General features: G+C 39.6%; 1 protein-coding gene across 1 annotated transcript; it reads right to left on the bottom strand.

Moving 5' to 3' along the window:
* Positions 1-339: 339 nt before the first annotated feature.
* LOC147820463 (adhesion G protein-coupled receptor V1-like) lies at positions 340-22,910 on the bottom strand. The gene is made up of 8 exons (XM_087204190.1): positions 22,891-22,910; positions 7,673-7,800; positions 7,077-7,176; positions 6,227-6,406; positions 5,445-5,488; positions 1,340-1,418; positions 1,100-1,238; positions 340-474 (listed from the first exon to the last, which is right to left on the bottom strand). Exons 3-6 carry the CDS (start codon positions 7,159-7,161, stop codon positions 1,404-1,406), a joined length of 324 nt encoding a protein of 107 aa, XP_087060316.1. The 5' UTR covers positions 7,162-7,176; positions 7,673-7,800; positions 22,891-22,910; the 3' UTR covers positions 340-474; positions 1,100-1,238; positions 1,340-1,403.
* Positions 22,911-23,139: the final 229 nt, after the last annotated feature.

Here is a 23,139-nt window from a genome sequence, read left to right as displayed (position 1 = left end):
CGCAGAATACTGTGGTGTCAGGGGAGACTGAGAGAAACACCTTTGTCACTCCTGCAGCTAAGGAGGAAACGAGAGCAGAACTGTATTCTGAAGGGGAGATGCCTGCAAATTAAATCCAACTGTGATATTTGAGGAAATACTTTAATATTACCTTTAGTATCAACCTACTTTTGTTTATTAGCATAAACACACACAGGATAAAGCACCATTTCACTGCCACACACACATTCTGAAATGCTTATTAAAACATCTTCTATTTTGAGTACAGAAATCTCTTGTCCCCGTACTGGGGAAGCCAGCATGATGGAGAGGGTTACAGATAAAGAGACCATTGATTACCTATTGTATTTTTCCCCAGCTCCACTCCAGGAGAAGGATTTGTTAATATGAGCTGAAAGTTTTCATCTCCTTCTGGAACATCATCGTCCAGAATCACAATGTCTTATACCTTTCTTCATCAGCAAAATGAAGAATCTGGCCAAAAAGGTAAAAGGAAACAGTTTTATATTTAAATATACCCTGAGGCTTTATAAAATGTTTGAAAAGAAATACAATATAGTTGTAAATGTAAAGAATAAGCTACTTTACATGAAATCCTTTTTAAAAGTTTTTGCATGATACCTTTTTAATTTAAATGGACAATATTTTATTTTAAAAATCAAAGATTAGAGAGGAAAAGAAAAAAGATTATGGAGGAAGAGACAAAGTAAAACCTACTTAAAACTACTAAAGGTGTTTCATAAGTTCAAAGAAAAACAAGTTAAAATGTTCAAGGAGCATAAGAAAAACTGTGAGGTCATTTTATGATATAAATTCTTTAATACAAAATACTGTGTCCTCCAGTATCAAATACTGTGATAAAATAGTTCATGAATCTTTCGAATAGTACTAAAAATTCAAATTACATTATTTGCTAAAATAGTGCAATAAGTGAATCTACCCTATGGAAATATTTTTTCCCGACTTACTGTGGAACAGTTTATATAACAGCTCATTAAGGTTAATTTATTTATGCAAGACCTAAGTCATGATAATTCAGAAGAAAGAACAATGATAAAGTAATTCATAAAAGTCACCCCCGATCACCACTGGCACCTACCACTGGGGAGAAGATGTAATCCAGCCCCAGCTGGGCTTCCAAATTCTGGGCGTACATGAACAAGGACACCTGGCCCAGAGCCTCTCTTCTCCTCTCGGCAGCCAAGGTCACACTTCCATGCGATTCGCTTACTTCATATCTATCAAAGAACAAAGAGAATGCGCATCCTGTTTCTCCTACAAACTTCTCCATGGGAGATAGTAAGCCCAGGAAATGCCCTTCACACAGCCTGGTGCTTACCTGCTACGCTGCCACTCGATTACACCTTGGGCACCATCATTGGCATCAATAATAATTTGTGCAGTCAAGCCTTCTGCATCTGAAAAAACACAGACACATACTTTAAAATGAATATAAATTTATTAATATCAATCTTACTTAAAATTCCCTTTAAAAGCACGGTTTGATACAGAATTTAGACAGTCTCTTTGAGATAATATAATTCCTAATATACAGCTATTGTTGATGTGACTCAGAAGATGTTTCTAGAAAGCAAAGGCACAAACGCTTATAGTGTCCATAAAAGGACACTCTTGCTTGTAAGAGCCACTGAGATATAAAAATTCAACCAACTAAAAACAGCAAGAAATAATAAGCAGTGGAGCACATGGCTTTATTTCTATTATTTTAATTTTTTAAAAAATTGACACCTTTATAATATCACCACTTTGGGAGGGAGGGAAAATGGGCACCATTGGAAGGAGAAGGGCAAGCAAAGAGGAAAGAGAAATGGGAAAAGGAAGGTGGGGGGTGATGCAGAAAGAACAGGTGTGAGACAGAACCAAGAGGGACAGGAATACAAACTAGACAGGAGGAAAGAAGGGAAAGGGAGAGTAAAAAGGGACAAATGACACAAACTTCTCTGAACCTTTTTATCCTGTATTCTGTGAATTAAGTGTAGTATGTTATTCATACAGTACCTATTACTCAATCTTGAAATAGTAACTCATCTTGTTGCTGGTGCATGTTAATTTTTTCAAAAAACTGTTTGTCCTTTATCTTAGTTCAGGGTACTCCCCACTCTGCCACCGTGGGGAAGAAGGAGGGAGAGTGTAATTTTCTCTAGACCAGTGCTGGCAAACCTTTCAGACCTTTCAGTGATAACACGAGCCGCAAGTGTCTGGAGAGAACAGAAAATCGGGACCTGCGCCCATCGAACAAGAGGCTAAAAAACAGAGATTCTAAAACCAGACCACGCTGTTAAGAGCATCGCTCTACCACTTCCTAGTGGCATGATTTGGAGCATATTGCTCCAATTCTCTCAGCCTCTGCTCCCATATCTATAAAATGGGAAGAAGATGCAAACCAACAGGAGCTCGGCAGAAGTCAGCAACTCCAGCTACACTCAGTGTGAGCATGGGAATTAGGAAGGCTGTCATTAGTTTCTTAGTGTGAACAATAATCATCTTGCAATAATCCTTGATGTAAACCATCTAGTCCTTGGAGCTTTCTAGTTTCTTTTACAAAAGAACCAAAACCAGCCAAATACTACTATCTAGGAAAACGATTATTTCAACGTTTGCAAAGTTGTCACTCTGAGAGATGGAAGGGAATGAGGAATGCTGTTCCTCAGGTCACTGCATTTGTCCAGCTTCTCTTCTAACCCATGTTGATCTTCCCCATGTCCAGCCCACCTTCTACCGGAGACCCTCAGTGCTGCTCACTATCGCCCCCTACTGGGCAATCGCACCTACCGACAATCCAAACTGCAAATAGGAGTTTGTGTCCGAAGGATACATTACTTTTAAAGAAATTTACGTAAATTTGTAACAAGGTCCAAGTTTCACCTTTCAGTCTGGAATGAATTAACTCAGTCTTTTCTAAAAGCATGAAAAGGAAAAGATCAAAGGTCAAAAAAGGACCAGGAAACACAACAAATAAAAGATCTGCTTAACTTAAAAGAAAATAACACCTCAGGGTTTGGAGATTTACTAAAATAGGTAATTAAATTTTAAAATAAAATGAAAGGAAAAGTCCTTCCAAACCACTAATACTATTTTGAGGATTAAATGAATTGTTATAAAATAGTTGTAAAATGTAAAGAGTATGACATAATAATATTTAATATCTTTGTAGTGTTGAATGTACAGAACTGTAATAATATGTTCTATTAAAAAAAATATAAAAACCCATCATCTCTTCACACAGAGCTGAAATTAACAAACATCACAAGAGTCACTTCTGATTGAAAAATGAAGTTATGGGCCAGGGATTTAGCTCAGTGGTTCCGCTGCCTGCCTCCAAAGTGGAAGGACCTGAGTTTGATCCCCAGCACACACACAAAAAATGTAGAAATGGAGCAGTAAAAACTCGTGTGTGTGTGTGTGCGTGTGCGCGTGCATGCATGTGTGTACATAAAAGATCAGCACACACACACACCAATATATGCTTTGCATTTTAATAAAGATTTATTTCAAGTGAAAACATAAAAAGTGAAAAATTAGTCTTTAGATTATCTCCTGTAATATATGGAAAAACATAATTAGAGAATCAGTGATATCAAAGGACTGTCTTCCACCTACTCCCATTGCCCCAGCCCATGCCACAGCTCCCTGCTTGCCATCTGCTATGCCTGAGATGGAGAATGGCCCCCAAGGGGCTTTTGGAAGATGACTGAACTATGGGGGTGACAGGGCTGACTTACTGTTAGGAAGGGGGTCCAGTCAAGAGAGCTGTGCCACTGAGTCACGATCTGGAAGAGCACATCCCCTCCCTGTCTCCTCCCTTCCAGCAACAGTTCCTGGCTGCCATGATGCGAGCAACTTTCCTCTGCCATGCCCCTCTGCCCTGCTATCCTGCCCTGGAGCCAGCCAGCCAGGGCCTGTAGCCATCGAGCAAAATAAACTTCTCCTTTCAGTTGTAGGTGTCAGGGATCATGTCCCGGAGACAAGGAAAGTGACTAAGACACGGCTTCCTTTTATGTCAGGGCTACAGTGTTTTAATCTAGTGCTACTCAGGGAACAGAAAAGTTGCAGAGAGCTAGGAGAAAGAAAAGTGGAACTGAAATCCAAGGTTCAAAAAGGTAAACTCTAGGTAAAAGAAAGTGCTAAATATTTTCTGGTTAAAAATTAATGTAACTAAGGAATAATCCATATAATTGTATTCGGTAACATACACGAGACATTTGAAAGATGACTGCCCTACAATTTTTTTCAAATCCTGTGTTACCGGCTACCTACTGACATTATCTTTTATTTTGTGGATTTAGAGTTTTCATGATGTTACATTAGGTTACAATGCCAGGGTAATCAACAAAATAAGAGTGACTGACTTTAGATGGTGCATGGTTTATGCTATCTATAATTAAGTAAAAGTAAAAGACTTTGAGAGAGTAAAACCCTTTAAAAATGAAACCCCTCCAAATACATACTGTAGTAACTAACATTTTTTTCAAATGTAATATTCATTTTCTCTTTCCCTTCACATCCATCCCTTACCCCTTCCATAGCACTATTTTTCTAAACCTCCTATAAATGTATTTAAGAAGCTGAAACAGTAATGTATTTAAGAATGTATTTAAATGTATTTAAGAAGTTGAAACACTAAGTCCAAAAACAGCACGAAATTTCCCATGAGAAATCATTTAAAATGCAATTTCAGTCCCCTGTGATTTCCTTAGGCTTGACTGTAATCATATTCTTTGCCCTCAGCCTCTAATGAGTTTCCTGCTATCTCTGTTTTAGCGGGTCTTCCACACAAAGATTCCGACCGCCCCAGATCTGCTGGTCCAGTGAGTCTTTTGGAGGAATCAAAGGGCTCCTCTGGAACCTCTCAGGCCAGTGCCATTGTAGAGGGAACTGCACTAAGGAAATTCTGTTTATCACGAGATGTTTCTGTAATCAAATATATAACACCAGGCCAGCCTATCTAATCAAGAATAGGAACTCCTGTGTGGTTTGAAAAAAAAGTCACGAAAAGAAATCAGCTGATTTAAAGGCACCAGCAGAGTGGAACCAATCAGACTTAAAGAACCCTATCGGAACTGAATTCACTAAATTTCTAGAGATTATGGTTATAAAATATACAAAGTTTATATTAAAGGAAAAATTACATACATACATATACACACATATACATGTACATGCGCTGGGGATGGATCAAACCCAGGGTTTCACAAATGCGAGGCAAGTGCTCAACTGCTGAGCCATATCCACAGAACAGAGCAACATTTTTTTAATACAGAGAAAACTGAAAGTTATACAATCTTGCCTCGCGTGAAATTTTATACCTTGAAATGGGAAGCCTCTTACTAAATGTGACTGCTGATGTCAGAACATTCCATCGATTCCTACTTCCCATGCGGTGACTTCAGGTTTAACACAGAAAATCATCATCAGAGCTTTACCTCAAGTATAGTAATGTTGATGGCTGCTGCCGTTTGTCCTTCTTCTAGAATCAGAAAGCCAACAACAGGGATGAAATCAACTTCTGGCTCAGCTAGGTGTCCTTCCATTTGACTCTTCAGACTCAATATTCCAGGCACCGTGGTGTATGTGACATTGATAGTCCCTAACTGAATTGGATGCAAAAAAGATTTTGGAATTATTTAAATTTTGAAAATTATGTTTCACTGTGAACCCTGCCTTTCTTGTAACACCTCCAGTACCTTTCATTATTGCCCCAAATTCATCCCTTCTCCTGTGCCCATGTCATGGCTCAGTGACACCCCAAAGGGGGTGAGGCCTGCTTCCCTGCCTGGACTTTGAGTGTGGGTGGCCCTGTGGTTTGCTTTGGCCAATAGTACAAAGTAAAAGTGAGGATGTGCTACTTCTAAGCCTAGACTTCCTAGGGCTTGCATGTTTTCATTTCCTTCTCCGGCCTCTACTTCAGAGAAAATTCAAAATATACAGAGAAAAATATACAAGGCCAGCCTCATAATGGATCCACAGCCGGTCCGCTACCATATGGTACAGATAATTCATGATTGTCCATTACACAGCATTTCTGTGAAAATAAATAACTCCTTCAAATTTTTCAGAAGTGAAGCTATTATAAAGTACTGCTCTGAATTAATAAATATTAATTTTTCCTTTCTTTGCTTATTTTCATAATGGCTTTCACCCATACAAGTAGGATAGTAAAAATCCCTTTGCCCAGAAACCCAATTTATTCTAGCATAACACAAACCTAGAGATCCAAATTCTCGGTTGATGAAAAGCTGAATTGTCACATTAGCCTCCTGTAGTGAAACAAATCTTGATGAAAGAGCAAAATTTAAAACTCCACGCGGTTCACCACTGGCTTCAACCGTCAGGACAGCGGCATATCCTTGAGTGTCCAGCAGAGCAATTCCTGCTGGTGGAACCCCTAGAAATAGCAGGGACTCCATTAGGAAATCTAACCGTGATTTGGCACTAAGTTCTACATACTTAAAATAGAACCCTGGTCTCCAAAGCATATTAAAGGAACCAAAAAGGGTTTACTTTGTTCACATCCCTAACAGAAATCTTCAGGCTGACAATCTATATTGCATTTTTAAAAGTCATGATTTCTTTCACTTGATAGATTATTGCCCTTATTAGCTACATGGCTTATCAGAATTCTAGAAACTGAATAGAAACTGAAGAGAGTATCCAGATAATTTTCTGAAAATAATTAAATTTTGAATTGTCCATATACTGTATTATAATTGTCCAGAATCCAAACTGATTCGTTAGCATAAAATTATTTTCAGAAATTTCTACCTTCGAAAGTATATTTTAATTCCATAAATAACTAGGAAAATTTTTAGCACTTTTCTCTTAGTCCATAAAGATAAGCATTCCCATATTTTGCTAGTGCTTTTTGGACCTGTGCTCTCTTTGGCAGCACATATACTAAAATTTGATCTAATATTTCTATGGGACAGACAATATTTAAAGTTGTATTTTTAAGTTGGTATGTATCAATTGGTAAATACAGAGATAACAACTATTTCTTCTTTGTTTTTTCTAAAAAGACAATAACAAAGACAACTCAAACTTCAATTCTGAACTACCTTGTGTCCTGACGTCATACAGAATGACTTGGTATACTTCTTTCTCTTCTGGAACGTTGTCATCCAATAGATGTACAAGTATCATTGTGTCCACTGTTCCCTGTGTCAAACAGAAGGAAATCCATACCTGTGTTGCTACTGAACATAAATTACCTACTGCTTTTATCGCCCTTATAAACTGCATCCAAACATGTTTTCATTTAAACAAGAATTCTGTGGCTTAAAAAATTAATTAAATAAGAACCACCAGCTCATGAGAAGCCAGATTTAAAGCAAGTAGAGAGGAACTAATTGTGAAGATTTTGTTACCCAATTTTTTTTTTTTTTTTTTTTGTTACCAGGAATCAAACTCGGGACCTTGCACTTGTGAGGCAGGTGGCGGAACCACTGAGCTAAATCCCCGGCCCTAATTGTAAAGATTTTGAATGCTGAGCTAGCTAATCAATGAAAATCTTATCCAAATTACTACCAAGTAGGTATGAAGAAGAGAAAATGATGATAACTACAAGTGGTGTTGATTTTCTATTCCCTTTTCCTGAAAATACAATGGTTTCTTTTCTGGAAATTTGTCATGAAGCTTTTCTTTGTGGTATTACCTCATGAAAGAAGAGTTGTCCAGTAAGGTTAGAAAAATTGAGTTCACAATTTTGCCCAATAATTTTCCAGTCAACAGTAACATTTCCTCGACCAGGAGGTGTTCTTATCACATGGAACTGCAAAATTCCTCCTAAAATCAAAATGGATAAATGGATAAATGCTTATAGAAAATGAACTAAACATTTGAGCTCAACAAAACTCAAATCCCAAGCATGCAACTACTGTATTATGGCATTACTACTGTATTAGGCCATTCTGGCTTGAATTTTCTAGAACCATTATACACGCTTATTGTTGATTAACATAAGGATTTCATTTCTAAGTACTTCCCCATTTAGGAAAACTTCTGGAAATTCAGGGTATTAAAGTTATAAAAGCACATGCTAAAATGGGAAACACAAACTTGTATACACTCCAAAACATGCACCAGAACATGAATGTTCTGTAAGTTAAAGAAAACAATAAAGTCCTCCTGGTCAGAACTAGTAAGAGCACAAGTAAATATTCCTTCATTTCTCAAAAGGAAACAAATTCCTTACACTGGTATGCAATGTGATTTTACACAATGCATGCATAAAAATGCTTGCAAATAACTGAAAATCACATTTCTTTAGATTGTAAGTTACAGATACCATCGATGATTTTGATTTATCAAAAGAAATCCAAAGGAAAGGTGTCAAATCTATACATCAATATCTGTAACTTCACCCAAGTTACAGTTACCCTTCTCAGATTACTGAGTACTTTAGGCATTTTCTATTCCTGGCTTTTATCCTCATGTAATATTTTAGAAAACTAAACAAATCATGAGAGCTATTTCTTTCAAATTGCAAACCATGAGAAGAAAGCGGCTAGGAGTTATGATGGACTTTGTGGCTTGCTGAAAATATGCTCATTCACTAGTTTTATATGATGAGGAGTACAAGATATATTAACAAACAGTCTCACTAAAATTCTTATGAAAAGATAGAACAGGGTTTAAAACACTTTGGTAGAAACACATCTTTACTCTCATTGTAAGTATAGCCATACAGTTGAAATCCATGAATATTCACTAAAAATGTCATTTTTATGTAGTTACAAAATAATTTTTGTGTAGATAAGGAAAATCTTTCAATACTTTTTAAACAAAGGGAATAGAGATAAAACAAAATATAAATCTTTTTTCTAATAATTTTTGAAACTACTATAAATTTTTATTTCTGAAGATAATAAACCTAGACACATAATATGAGTTTATCAAACAAAAATATCATGGATTAGAGACTATCTTTATATTACATACTAAAAAACAAAATCCATTTCTAATGCTAAGTTTAAATACAGAGCTCTAGTACAATGAATTGTTTTGGAAGGATGCTGAATACACAAGAAAATGAAAGCATCAGAAATATTTTAATATATTTTTAAGTGTTTCAATATGAAAAATACCTAGTACCCATGTGCTAGTAGACTATGTCTTGGATTATTTTAAGTGTGTATGACAGGAACCAAATTCTTCAACTGTTTAGGTGTAACTGAAGAAAGTCTACAAACAGCCATAATTGCCAGTAGACCATTTACATTTTTATATTTGTTTAATATAAATAAAATACAGCCCCTACTATTAAATTCTAGATTCTCTCTATTTTACAACATCTAGAACTCAAATATAGCAAGTTTGTATCAAAAACTAAGTCCTTATTACTGAAAAGCACAGGCAGATCCTTGGAGTTACTAAAATGTCTCACCTACAGTGTTGCCTGATGACACAAATCTAAAGGCTTCTAACATCAGAGTTTTCTATTTTTTTTAAATCACATGGGCCGGGGATTTAGCTCTGTGGTTCTGTCGCCTGCCTCGCAAGCGCAAGGTCCCAAGTTTGATCCCCGGTACCAAAACAAACAAACAAAATAAAATCACAAAAACCTTAGAATAGTTCAAATGAAGATTACAATATTTGATCACATAATAAAAGCACAAAGAGAACACATGCGGCAAGACAACAAAATGAAGGTCATTAAAGATCCATGTTGAAGGAGAACCTAGAATCCTAATGATTAAAAATGTGGTTGTAAAGGTGTAGAAAATATTTAGAAATAAATGCACCATTATGAGGTGAAAATGAAAATGAAATGCTGAGGGGAGAAAAAAATCTTTCCACCAATTTACTACGTTCAAGTAGCCTTAAAGTTTTATACTACTTAGTAAATATCACTTCTGGAAATTTAACAAGTTATCACAGAAACAATTTCCAAGAAAATATTGTAAGAAACACAATTTGAAGCATAAAATACACACAACACACACACATACATAAATGTATTTCTTAATTCAACACTCTTAAGACACATAATCTTGCAGGCCTATTGCAAATTGATCATGCCAACCACAAGAAGAGCATGAGAATTTTCTCTAAGAAATCATCAAATGGGAAGAATTAATTTCTCCTCTGTAAGGCAGGCTCCCAGATGCCAGATCCATTTAAAATTCTTTCCAGGACAAACAACTGGAAATGCCAGAAAGCTACCTTTAACCAGGGAGAGGAGTCAAGTGACAGGCATAGGAAAAAGAAAAACTTAGAAACAAGGGGTTGGTTTTCCAAATCTAAGCCAAAGGACAGGAGGAAAGTCCTAGGGAACATGGATGCACTCTAAAAATAAATATTTTACCAGGCACCAAATGGCTTTCTTGTCTTTTTGCCAAGGATGAAAGCCTGAGGAGCATGCTCAGCTACCAGAGTCTGACACATTACCACACTATGGGAAATCATTTGCACATGAAGTCAACTCGGCCCACCTAAAGTGGGTGACGCATTTTAAACCTAAGGTGGAAAATCCATCAAATACTGTCCAGACCAAGTCCCATGCCAATAAACAATACGAACAAAAAATGCATTTCAGTAACACTATTTCATCGATTTTTCCCCAAACCAGAACTTTTTATAAAATAAATCTCAACTACAATTATATAAAAATAATAGAAACCCCAAATACACAAAACATTTTAATCAATAAATGTATTCATGGTATACAGTACTAGTGTCATCCAAATTAAGTGCTTCTACAAGAAAAAGAAAATGCATCTAAAGTGTACAGGAATATGAATAATTTCAAGCACAGACTGTCAAAGTGAGAAAAAACCGACTTTATGATTATTATTATTATTATTTTGGTACAGGGGATCGAACTCGGGTCCTTGTGCTTGCGAGGCAGGCACCAGAACCACTGAGCTAAATCCCCGGCCAAAACTGACTTTCTAAGAGAGCAGTCCTATATACCTAGGTTTTCAAATTACATTTCTTATTCAAATCTTTGGGTTAAAAAGATTCATGCTGTCCCTAAGAAAAGAAAAAAAATTTAAATCCATTGAACAAGACATGATGATCGTGATGCTGTGGAACAGTGTGACTGAGTGAAATAGCCAACACAAATTTATAAAGAACACATTTATACACAGTTTGCAACTGCAGTAAAATCCACTGCCCCACAGTTCTAAATTCTGTTCATTACATTTGATAAAAGGTAATATTTACCACTTGGCACCTCCCCAAGGGCTTTAGGAAAACTATAAACACAGGATTTTACAGAATTCAATACAATGTTAAACACTAAGGCAATTTCTCTCCTTGAATCAGAAATGGATTCTTGTGCCCGAAGTTGAGCAAAATCCACATTTCAAATCTAATCACATACATGAATTTCCAACACTAGGCCAACAGCAATTTTTTTTACCCCATTTGGTTAGCAGTTATCGTTGAAGAATAATCAAATTTTCTTTAGTTTACATTAAACACCTTGTAAACTCCTCTCAATACAGATTTCTCTAGGCAATTTTCAGGGCAATATAAAAAAATACCTATGTAAAATACTAAATTCTTGAGGTTCAATATATAAAATTAATTTACACTCCAGGAAAAGGTTTAGAAATAAATGAAAAGAAATTCAAAGATAGAAATTACCCTTTACTTTTCTTGGGAAAATGTAAAACATGTAGGGAGCAGCATGCAAGCAATAAAAGCCAGTCCGTGTTTGCTTTCCTGTACCAAACTCACAAAAACAAACAACACATTTAGACCACTTATTTTAATTCTAAATACTTTTTTCTCTTTGAATCCTGCAGATATTTAGCTGCTGGAACCTGAAGAGCACACAGTATAGCTTTCTGATGAAATTGATGCAGTTTACAAAGAACACAGGTGCCACTGTCTGCCGCTTCTCCAAGACGCTCTGGTACCCGGCCGCAGGGCTTGGTTTCTTCAGAGGCCTTCAATCCATCACTACCATCACCACCCAGTAGACTCAAGGATGCACTTTCATGATGCCAGTGGCCTTATAGTTAAAATATCTTTAAATTGGTGGTAGACATCCATATTGTTTTGAATTCTTTAAGAAGAAAATTTCATCACAATGCTGAAAAACGTATGCCTAGCACTAAGTCCTTTCTTTTTTTTTTTTTTGTACCAGGGATCAAACTTGGGACCTTGCACTTGTGAGGCAGGCAGCGGAACCACTGAGCTAAATCCCCAGCCCTCTAAGTCCTTTCTTAAACCTCATTTACCCTTCCTGGTCCCTGACCTTATTTATACCTTCCACATCATCAGCATTTTGATAGATTTCCTTCTTATACCTTATTTTTCTTCATTGTATTTTTTTTCAACAAAACAAAAACAAATCCAAAATACTCCTCTTCAATCTATTTTCTCCAATGTTTCTCCTTTCCTTGCTCTCATGGCCGAGGAACACTGCTTCTCAAAACTTTACTCCATGAAGGATAAGGGCTTGTTTGTTTTGTTTGCCTTAATCCAGTACAGAGTGACACTTTCATAAAATACAATAAATTGGATGACTAAGAAATAGAAAAAGAACACACACAGAGAATACAAGTCCACAGATAACACCTTTGGCTATCACGGCAAAGACAAATTGTTCCAAATGTTTCTAATCTTATCCCACCATATACCAACAGCAAACACTTACTGGACAGGAACTGATCTGAGGACCACACTTGAACATCACACCCCACAGGCTACTGAGGCCTTTAGTCTTTCTCAGATGTTTGCTCACCATCCCCAGATCCCTCAAAGTCCCTCTCCACAAGCTGTTTTCACTAGTTCACTTGGAAATCTCTTCGGACTTGTTGGCCATCTTAGCATGAAACCCACAGATAACTTTCTTCTTCTGGTAACTGATAAAAAGACACTTTCTCCTTGGTCTTTTCTGACACCTCTTTCTCCTCTAGGGTCTTCTTCCTTCCCCTACATCTTAGGTTCATGTTCCATGCGGTTCTGTAATTAGTAACTTGCTTTTTTCCTCTGTCCACAAAGATGCTATTTCCTGATTTTAACCACTGTCTCTGAAAATCCAACTTGCATTTCTAACCGGAGATGCTTAGGATCTCTCACCTATTTGCTTCTCTCACATAGACGTTACTACTCAAATTCATTAGTCTTTCAATTCACATCACTTCAAATATCTGCCAAAACTTCCTGCATTTTCAGGTTCTGTAGCAGATATAGAACCTTTGTTTGTTGTTCAAATGAAACAAAGATTCTCTTCACAAGGTGCCCTGCAGAATAAGCTTTGATTCCAACATAGCTTGATTTCAGTTCTAGCACCGGCTGGCTTCATAATCGGTTGCCTTAGTGTATCCTATTATACCCACTTCATTGACTGCTGCGGAAATTAATTAAATAACGGTTGCGCAGTAACTAGCACAAAGAAAATGCTCCACAAATGTTCTCATTATTGTCATTGTTATTAAAGTTAATTACTCCTGCAGTGACTTTTCCTTGTATTATGTTACAAATAATTTTTGACACTTAGTGATTTGTCTTTAGACTGGATTTGTGGGAATTTGTTAGTCACTCTTACTCATTACTGCGATGACAACCAGCAATTCTAAATCATTAACAAAAGTACAGTTTCAGAAAATGGCTCAAACATTTACATAGGAACATTCAGAAACTTGTAAATTCGGAGTACACAGCAAGAGGACCAACAGTGCTACTGAAATGCACTTAGTTTCCAGCACAGCCACATACTACCTCACTTAAAATACAGATACCAATGCTCTAAACAACCAGGTAGCGCATGGAAACTATCAAACTAACCCAAAGTGCCTTTGAAAGTGCCCCGGGATTTTAGAGGAAAAAAAAAAATCTAGCAACCTAGAACCGGCCACAGCCCCCGGCAGGCGCCTGGCCCAGGATCTCGGGCTCCTGCGCCACCCCCGCCTGCGGGGGCCCGAGAGGAGGGGGCGGCCGCCTGCCCAGGCCACCTGCAGCACAGACTGCTTGGCTCTCAGGCCGGGCCAGGCGGGGCAGGATAGCTCTCCCGCCCACCAGGGACAGGACCCGGGCCGCTAAGGAGCAGCTGGGCAACAGCGGGGGCGACCGCAGCGCGTCTTCCCAGAGGGGTGTCCCGCCTCCCCGCACCAGGACTCCCGCGCTCACACGCCCCACCTAGGAGACGACACTGCTGAGGTGCAGACAAGCTGGCGCCCCGTGTGGCTCCTACTCACCCGCCAGGCTCAGCTCCCCATCCGTTTCCTCCCACGAAGCAGCTGCCCTCAGCCAGTGCGGCTCTCAGCTCGGAGACGCTGGGCAAAAGGTCCCGTGCTGCCATGGATGGACGGCTCCCCGCCTAACGCAGTCAGGGCGCCAGGAGCCCTGGGAGTTGTTGTCCAGGAGTCTGCATCTTTGCTGGGCGCCACCTCCATAGGCCAGCAGCAGGTGCTCCGGCCTTTCTCGCTGCTTCCTCTGTCCCCTCAAGGACTCGTCTTCCACTCCCGGATGATGGAGGAGTGTTTCCATGAAAGACCTGGACACACACCCCCTTGGCATTGCACACCAGCGTTCTTCAAGTGTGGAAACGGTGAGTCACTCCTGTCATCTCAGTGCTTGGGGAAGCTGAGGCAGGAAGATCTCAACTTCAGCTCAGCTGGGGCAACTCAGGGACTGCATAACACCCAGTCTCGCGATACATCTGCATATATATGCATGTATATATAATAAGTATATATATATGTACATGTATATATACATTTGGACACCAGGTGTCTGTCTCTCTCTCTCTCTCTCTCTCTCTCTCTCTCTCTCTCCCTACATATACACATAGGCTGGGGATGGAGCTCGGTGCAGAGACCCTGGGTTACATTCCAAATATTGGAAAACAATTCTTTTAAAATGAGGTACTGGGACCAGTAGCTTCAGCATCACGTAGGAACTTGATAAAACTGCATGTTCTCCTACCTACCAAGGCTATTTTGTTCTTGTTTTGTTGTTTCTTTCTTTTGGTGGCACTGGGAAAGGAACCCAGGACCTCACATTTGCTAGGTCAGAACTGTACCACTGAGCTACACCTCTAGGTCTACTTGGTTTTACCGTATTCAAAGCTCTGAAGGGGGCCAGGGATCTACCTCAGTGGTTCAGCTGCTTACCTCACAAGCAGAAGGTCCTGAGTTCCATTGCCAGTACCAAAACAAACAAGCAAACAACAACAACAAACTGGGAAGGTGGGTCCCACCAATCTACAATGTTTTGCAGGCACCTCAAGTGATTCTGACTTTGAGAACTTGACTAAGCTTCCTCCTGCCCGCTCCAAGGAGCTTAGGATTCCTATGGCAGGACTGTTCTTACATACGTACCTACATACATACCTACCTGCGTGCCCCTAGGTAAACTGCAGGAAAACCAGGAATTTATATCCCAGCCTAAGCCTCTCCTCTCACTCTATACCATGTCCAACACCATCTCTAGCCTGCATCCAAGACACCCAAAACTCAAGGTCACGAAAAAACCCAGGATTCTCCAGGACTGGGAATTTAGCTCAGTGGCTCCATCGCTTGCCTTGCAAGCTCAAGGCCCCGAGTTCGATCGCCGGTACCAAATACAAACCAACCAACCAACCAACCAGCCAAGAAAACACCCCAGGACTCTCTACTTCCCTCAAGCTGGTTCTCCTCCAATGGGCTTTATGGTCAAGATTCTGAAGGACATTCTCTGGAGTTATACACATGGACCCCAGGGAGAGATACCATGGCAGAACCTAGAGAACAATCTCACACGACAATACCAGGTACTTGATCCAAGTGGCTTCCTAAGTGTAACGTGAATTGTGACACAAACCCTAATGCCCAGAAGTCATTTACAGGTAACACTACTTCAGCACTATCCGTGACACTTACCAAAAGAAGAACCCTTTCTCTAAACATCACAGACACACTCCAAACCTCAGGAACATATCTTTGAACCCTAAACCGGAACCTAGGCCTAAACATAACCCTAAGGAGCAGGACCAAATTCCAGCAGCGAGGTACTTGAATTCTACATTTTCCCAAATCCTCACCATGTACTTACACATTAATAACTTTCTACCCCACACTTGAAGACACAGGCATTTCAATTTCAAGCTATCTATCACCCCGACCCTACCCCTAAACCCTAGCTGGAATGGTAGCCCTAACACTAACCCTCACAGACACACTGAAATGTTCAGGGACATGTAACAGAACACTATCTTTTACCTAACAATGATCCTAACTCCAACAATCCTACTCACATTCCAATGGGTCCTTGATCCACGTGCCATCACCAACCCAAAACCGAACTGCTGTGACACAAACCCTACTGCCCAGAAATCATTTTCGGGTACCTCTACTTCAGCACACTCTCCATGACACTTACCAAAAGAAGAACCCTAACCCTAAACACCAGAGACACACTCCAAACGTCAGGAACATGAATTGGAACCCTAAACCAGAACCTAAGCTTCAACCTAACCCTAAGGAGCAGGAACAAATTCCAATATCAAGCTACTAGAAATTCTACATTATCCCAAACCCTCACCATGTACTTCCATAATACTAACTTTCTACTCCACACTTGAAGACACAGGCATTTCAATTGCAAAGCTATCTATCACCCCAACCCTACCCCTAACCCTAGCTACAACGGGAACCCTACCACTACCCATCATAGACACACTGCAAGGTTCAGGCACTTGCAAGAAAACACTACACTTTACCGAACACTAATCCTATATCTCACAATCCTACTCACACTCCAATAACCGGTATTCGATCCACGTGATATCCCTATCCTAAACCGAATGGTGACACAAGCCGTAATGCCCAGACGTCATTTTCATTTTCATTTTCATTTTCTAGTGAAGCACTCTCCATGACACTTACCCAAAGAAGACCCATAACCCTCAAAATCATACACTCCAAACGGCAGGTACATGTATTGGAACCCTAAAGCTAAACTTAATCCTAACCTTCACCCGAAGCAGCAGGATGAAATTCCACTGTTCAGGCACTTGAAATTCTACATTATCCCTAACCCTCACCATGAAATTATGCTAATACTAACTTTCCTACCCACACTGGAAGACACAGACATTGCACTGTCCATGCTGTTTATGACCACGACCCTAACCCTAAGCGTAGCTACAATGTTAACCCTGCTACTGCCCAGCGGAGACACACTGCAATGTTCAGGAATATGCAACAATACACTATATTTTACCTAACAATAATCCTAACTCTAACCATCTTACACGACAATAACCAGGTGCTTGATCCAAGTGCCTTCCCTAACTGGAAGGTGAATTGTGACACAAACCCTAATGCCCAGAAGTCATTTACAGGTAACTCTAGTTCAGCACTATCTGTCACACTTACCAAACGAAGACCCCTAACCCTAAAGATCATACCCGCACTCCAAACGTCAGGTCCATGAATTTCAACCCGAAAACTACTCCTAATCTTGACCCTCAACCTAAGCAGCAGGATGAAATCCCAATACCCAGGAAACTGAAATTCTACATTATCCCTAACCCCCAGCATGAACTTATGCTGGTACTAACATGCAAGCCACACTGGAAGACACGGGCATTTCAGTGTCAACGCCATTTAGGACCCCAAACCTAAGCCTATCCCGAGCTACATCGCTAACCCTACAACTACCCATCAGAGACACACTGCAAAGTCCAGGAACATGTAAAAATTACACTATATCTTACCTAACAATAATCCTAATGAACAATCTTACTCACACTACAATAACCAGGTACTTGATCCACGTGCCATCCCTAACTGTAAGCTGAATTCGGACACAAACTGTATTGTCCAGAAGTGATTTTCAGGGACCTGGGCTTCTGCACTATCTGACATTTCCCAACAGAAGATCCCTAAACCTAAAAATCATACCCACACTCCAAACCTCAGCTACATGCATTGGAACCCTAAACCTAAAAGGAATCCTAACCCTAAATCTATGCAGCAGGACCACATTCCAATACCCAGGGACTTGAAATTCTACATTACACCTAACCCTCACCACGAACTTACGCTAATACTCACTTTCAAACCCACACTTGAAGACACAGGCATTGCAATTTCAATGCTACCTATCACCCCAACCCAAACCCTAACCCTAGCTAAAACTGGAACACAACACTACCCATCATAGCCACACTGCAATGGCCAGAAACATGGAAAAAAAACACTATCCTTTACTTAACACTGAGGCTAACTCTAACAATACTACTCACACTCCAATAACCAGGTACTTGACAAACATGTCATCCCAAACCCTAAAATGAATTGGGAAACCAACCGTAATGCCCATCAGTCATTTTCAGCTTCCTCTATTTCAACACTATCCATGACACTTTCCAAAAGAAGAATCCTAACCCTAAACATCAGAGACACACTCCAAATGTCAGGAACATATATTCAAACCCGAAACCGGAACCTAGGCCTAAACATGACTCTAAGGAGCAGGACCAAATTCCAATACCGACGTACTTGAAATTCTACATTTTCCCAAATCCTCACCTTTTACTTACACATTAATAACTTTCTACCCCACACTTGAAGACACAGGCATTTCAATTTCAAGCTATCTATCACCCCAACCCTACCCCTAACACTAGCTGGAATGTTAGCCCTAACACTACCCATCACAGACACACTGCAATGTTCAGGGACATGTAACAAAACACTATATTTTACCTAACAATGATCCTAACTCTAACAATCCTACTCACATTCCAATAACTGGTACTTGATCCACGTGCTGTCACGAACCCGAAACCCAACTGGGACACAAACCCTACTGCCCAGAAATCATTTTCGGGTACCTCTACTTCAGCACACTCTCCATGACACTTACCAAAAGAAGAACCCTAACCCTAAACACCAGAGACACACTCCAAACATCAGGAACATGAATTGGAACCCTAAACCGGAACCTAAGCTTAAACCTAACCCTGAGGAGCAGGACCAAATTCCAATACCGACGTACTTGAAATTCTACATTTTCCCAAATCCTCACCTTTTACTTACACATTAATAACTTTCTATCCCACACTTGAAGACACAGGCATTTTAATTTCAAGCTATCTATCATTCCACCCCTACCCCTCACCTTAGCTAGAACGTTAACCCTAACACTGCCCATCATAGACACACTGCAATGTTCGGGCACTTGCAAGAAAACACTAAACTTTACCGAACACTAATCCTATATCTCACAATCCGACTCACACTCCAATAACTGGTATTTGATCCACGGGATATCCCTAATCCTAAACCAAATTGTGACACAAACCGGAATGCCCACAAGTCATTTTCAGGCACCTCGATTGAAGCACTATCCATGACACTTACCAAAAGAAGACCCATAACCCTCAAAATCATACTGACACTCCAAACGGCCGGTACATGTATTGGAAACCTAAAGGTAAACTGAATCCTAACCTTCACCTTAAGCAGCAGGGTGAAATTCCAATATTTAGGCACTTGAAATTCTACATTATCCCTAACCCTCAGCATGAAATTACACTAATACTAACTTTCCTACCCACACTGGAAGACACAGACATTTCATTTTCAATGCGGTTTATGACCACAACCCTAACCCTAACCGTAGCTACAACGTTAACCCTGCTACTACCCATCCTAAACACACTGCAATGTTCAGGAATATGGAACAATACACTATATTTTACCTAACAATAATCCTAACTCTAACAATCTTACACGAAAATAACCAGGTACTTGATCCAAGTGACTTCCCTATCTCTAAGGTGAATTGTGACACAAACCAAAATGCCCAGAAGTCATTTTCAGGAACCTCGATTGAAGCACTATCCATGACACTTACCAAAAGAAGACCCATAACCCTCAAAATCATACTCACACTCCAAACCACCGGTACATGTATTGGAAACCTAATGCTAAACTTCATCCTAACCTTCACCCGAAGCAGCAGGATGAAATTGCAATATTCAGACACTTGAAATTCTACATTATCCCTAACCCTCACCATGAAATTACACTAATACTAACTTTCCTACCCACACTGGAATACAGAGACATTTCATTTTCAATGCAGTTTATGACCACAACCCTAACCCTAACCGTAGCTACAATGTTAACCCTGCTACTACCCATCCTAGACACACTGCAATGTTCAGGAATATGCAACAATACACTATATTTTACTTAACAATAATCCTAACTCTAACAGTCTTACACGAAAATAACCAGGTACTTGATCCAAGTGCCTTCCCTATCTCTAAGGTGAATTGTGACACAAATCGTAATGCCCAGAAGTCATTCACAGGTAACTCTCTTTTAGCACTATCCATGACACTTACCAAATGAAGACCCCTAACCCTAAAAATCATACTCACACTCCAAACCTCAGGTACATGAATTGGAACCCAAAAACTAATCTGAATCTTCACCCTAAAACTAAGCAGCAGGATGAAATCTCAATACCCAGGAAACTGAAATTCTACATTATCCCTAACCCCCAGCATGAACTTATCCTGATACTGACATGCAACCCACACTGGAAGACACAGGCATTTCAATGTCAATGCTGTTTAGGACCCGACACCTAAGCCTTTTCCTAGCTACACCGCTAACCCTACCACTACCCATCATAGACACACTGCAATGTCCACGAACATGTAAAATAACACCATTTTCTTACCTAACAATAATCCTAACACTAGCAATCTTACTCACACTACAATAACCAGGTACTTGATCCACGTGCCATCCCTAACTGTAAGCTGAATTGTGACACAAACAGTATTGTCCAGAAGTGATTTTCAGGTGCCTCTATTTCAGCACTATCCATGACACTTACCAAAAGAAGACCACTAACCCTAAACATCTTAAACACACTCCAAACATCAGCAACATGAATTGGAACCCTAAACCAGAACCTAAGATTCAACCTAACCCTAAGGAGCAGGAACAAATTCCAATACCAAGGTACTAGAGATTCTACATTATCCCAAACCCTCACCATGTACTTTCATAATACTAACTTTCTACTCCACACTTGAAGACACAGGGATTTCAATTTCAAACCTATCACCCCAATGCTACCCCTAACCCTATCTAGAATGTGAACCCTAACACCACACATCATAGACACACTGCAATGTTCAGGAACATGTAAAACAACAGTATATTTTACCTAACAATGATCCTAACACTAACAATCTTACTCACACTACAATTACCAGGTACTTGATCCACGTGCCATCCCTAACTATAGGCTGAATTGTGACACAAACCGTATCATCTAGAAGTGATTTTCAGGTAAATATATTTCTGCAATATCCATGACACTTACCAAAAGAAGACCCAGAAACCTAAAAATCATACCCACACTCCAAACTTCGTGTAAATGAAAAGGAACCCTAAACCTAAAACTAATCCTAACTGAAACTCTAAGCAGCAGGACCACAAGCACTTGGAATTCTACATTATTCCTAACACTCACCATGAACTTACGTGAATATTAACTTTCCAACCCATACTTGAAGACACAGACATTTCAATTTCAATGCTATCAATCACCCAACCCTATACCTAACACTAGCTAGACCATTAAGCCTAATACTACACGTCATACACACACTGCAATGTTCAGGCACATGTTACAAAACACTATACTTTACCTACCACTAATCCTAACTCTAACAATCCTACTAAAACTCCAATAACCAGGTACTTTAACCACGTGCTATCCCTAATCCTAAGCAGAATTGTGACACAAACCATAATGCCCAGAAGTCATTTTCAGGTACCTCTATTTCAGCTCTACCAGTGACACTTATGAAAAAAAGAACTCTAACCCTAAAAATTATACCCACACTCCAAACTTCAGTTACATGAATTGGAAACCTAAACGTTAACCTAATCCTAACCCTAACCCTAAGCAGCAGGATAAAATTCCAATACCCAGGTTCTTGAAATTCTACAATATCCCTAACCCTCACCATGAACTTACGCTAATACTAACTTTCCAACCCACACTTGAAGACACAGGCATTCCAATATCAACCCTATCTATCACCCCAAACCTAAACCTAACACTTGATAGAACCTTAACCCTGCTACTACCCATTGCAGACACACTGCAATGTTTAGGAGTATGAAAGAAAACACTATATTTTAGCTAACAATAATCCTAACTCTAACAATCCTACTTACTCTCCAATTACCAGGTACTTGATCCATGTGCCATCCCTAAATGTAAGCTGAATTGTGACACAAACAGGAACGCCCAGAAGTCATTTTCTCATAACTCTATTTTTGCACTATCCGTGACACTTACCAAAAGATGACCCCTAACTCAAAAAATGATACCCAAACTCCATACGTCAGGTATAGGAATTGGAACCCTAAACCTAAAACTAATCCTAACCCTAACCATAAGCAGCAAGACTTAATTCCAATACCCAGGTACTTGAAATTCTACATTATCCCTGACCCTCACCATGAACTTAAGCTTATACTAACTTTCCAACACACACTTGATGACACAGGCATTTCAATTTCAAAGCTAACTATCACCCCAACCCAAACCCTATCCCTAGGTAGAACTTGAACCCAACACTTCCCGTCACAGCCACACTGCAATGTTCAGGAATATGTAACAAAACACCATACTTTACCTAACACTAATCTTAACTCTGTCAATCCTACTCACACTTCAATAACAACGTACTTGATTCACATGACATCCCGAACCCTAAACCGAATTGTGACACCAACCATAATGCCCAGAAGTCATTTTCAGTTACCTCTATTTCAGCACTATCTGTGACACTTTCCAAATGAAGACCCCTAATCCTAAAAATCATACCCACACTCCAAACGTCAGGTACATGAATTGGAATTGGAATTGGATGCTGATTCTCACCTGAGATTTGCAAGAAGTCTGCCCTTAGTCTTCTAGGGTTCCAAGTGGTTAGCTCTTTTGAAGGAAACTGGGTGAAAAGATGTGGAAGAGGGTATCAGAGTAGAACTGATGAGCTTGGTGCACAAGAAAACCCTTAGTGACACAGGAAACCCACCTGGATACTGGGATGATTGACCGTGAAACAGTCCTGTCCCCAGAATCCAACCTTTCCTAAGGAACAACTAAAAACTCATGCTCACAGTTCCCAGG

Source organism: Heterocephalus glaber, unplaced genomic scaffold (genome assembly GCF_053883595.1).
Source record: "Heterocephalus glaber isolate CG9 unplaced genomic scaffold, H.glaber_assembly_v1.0 deba00001887, whole genome shotgun sequence".
In the NCBI taxonomy this organism is placed as follows: Eukaryota; Metazoa; Chordata; class Mammalia; order Rodentia; family Bathyergidae; genus Heterocephalus; species Heterocephalus glaber.
Note: the sequence above shows the minus strand (reverse complement) of the source record. Positions and strands in the feature narration are given on the sequence as shown.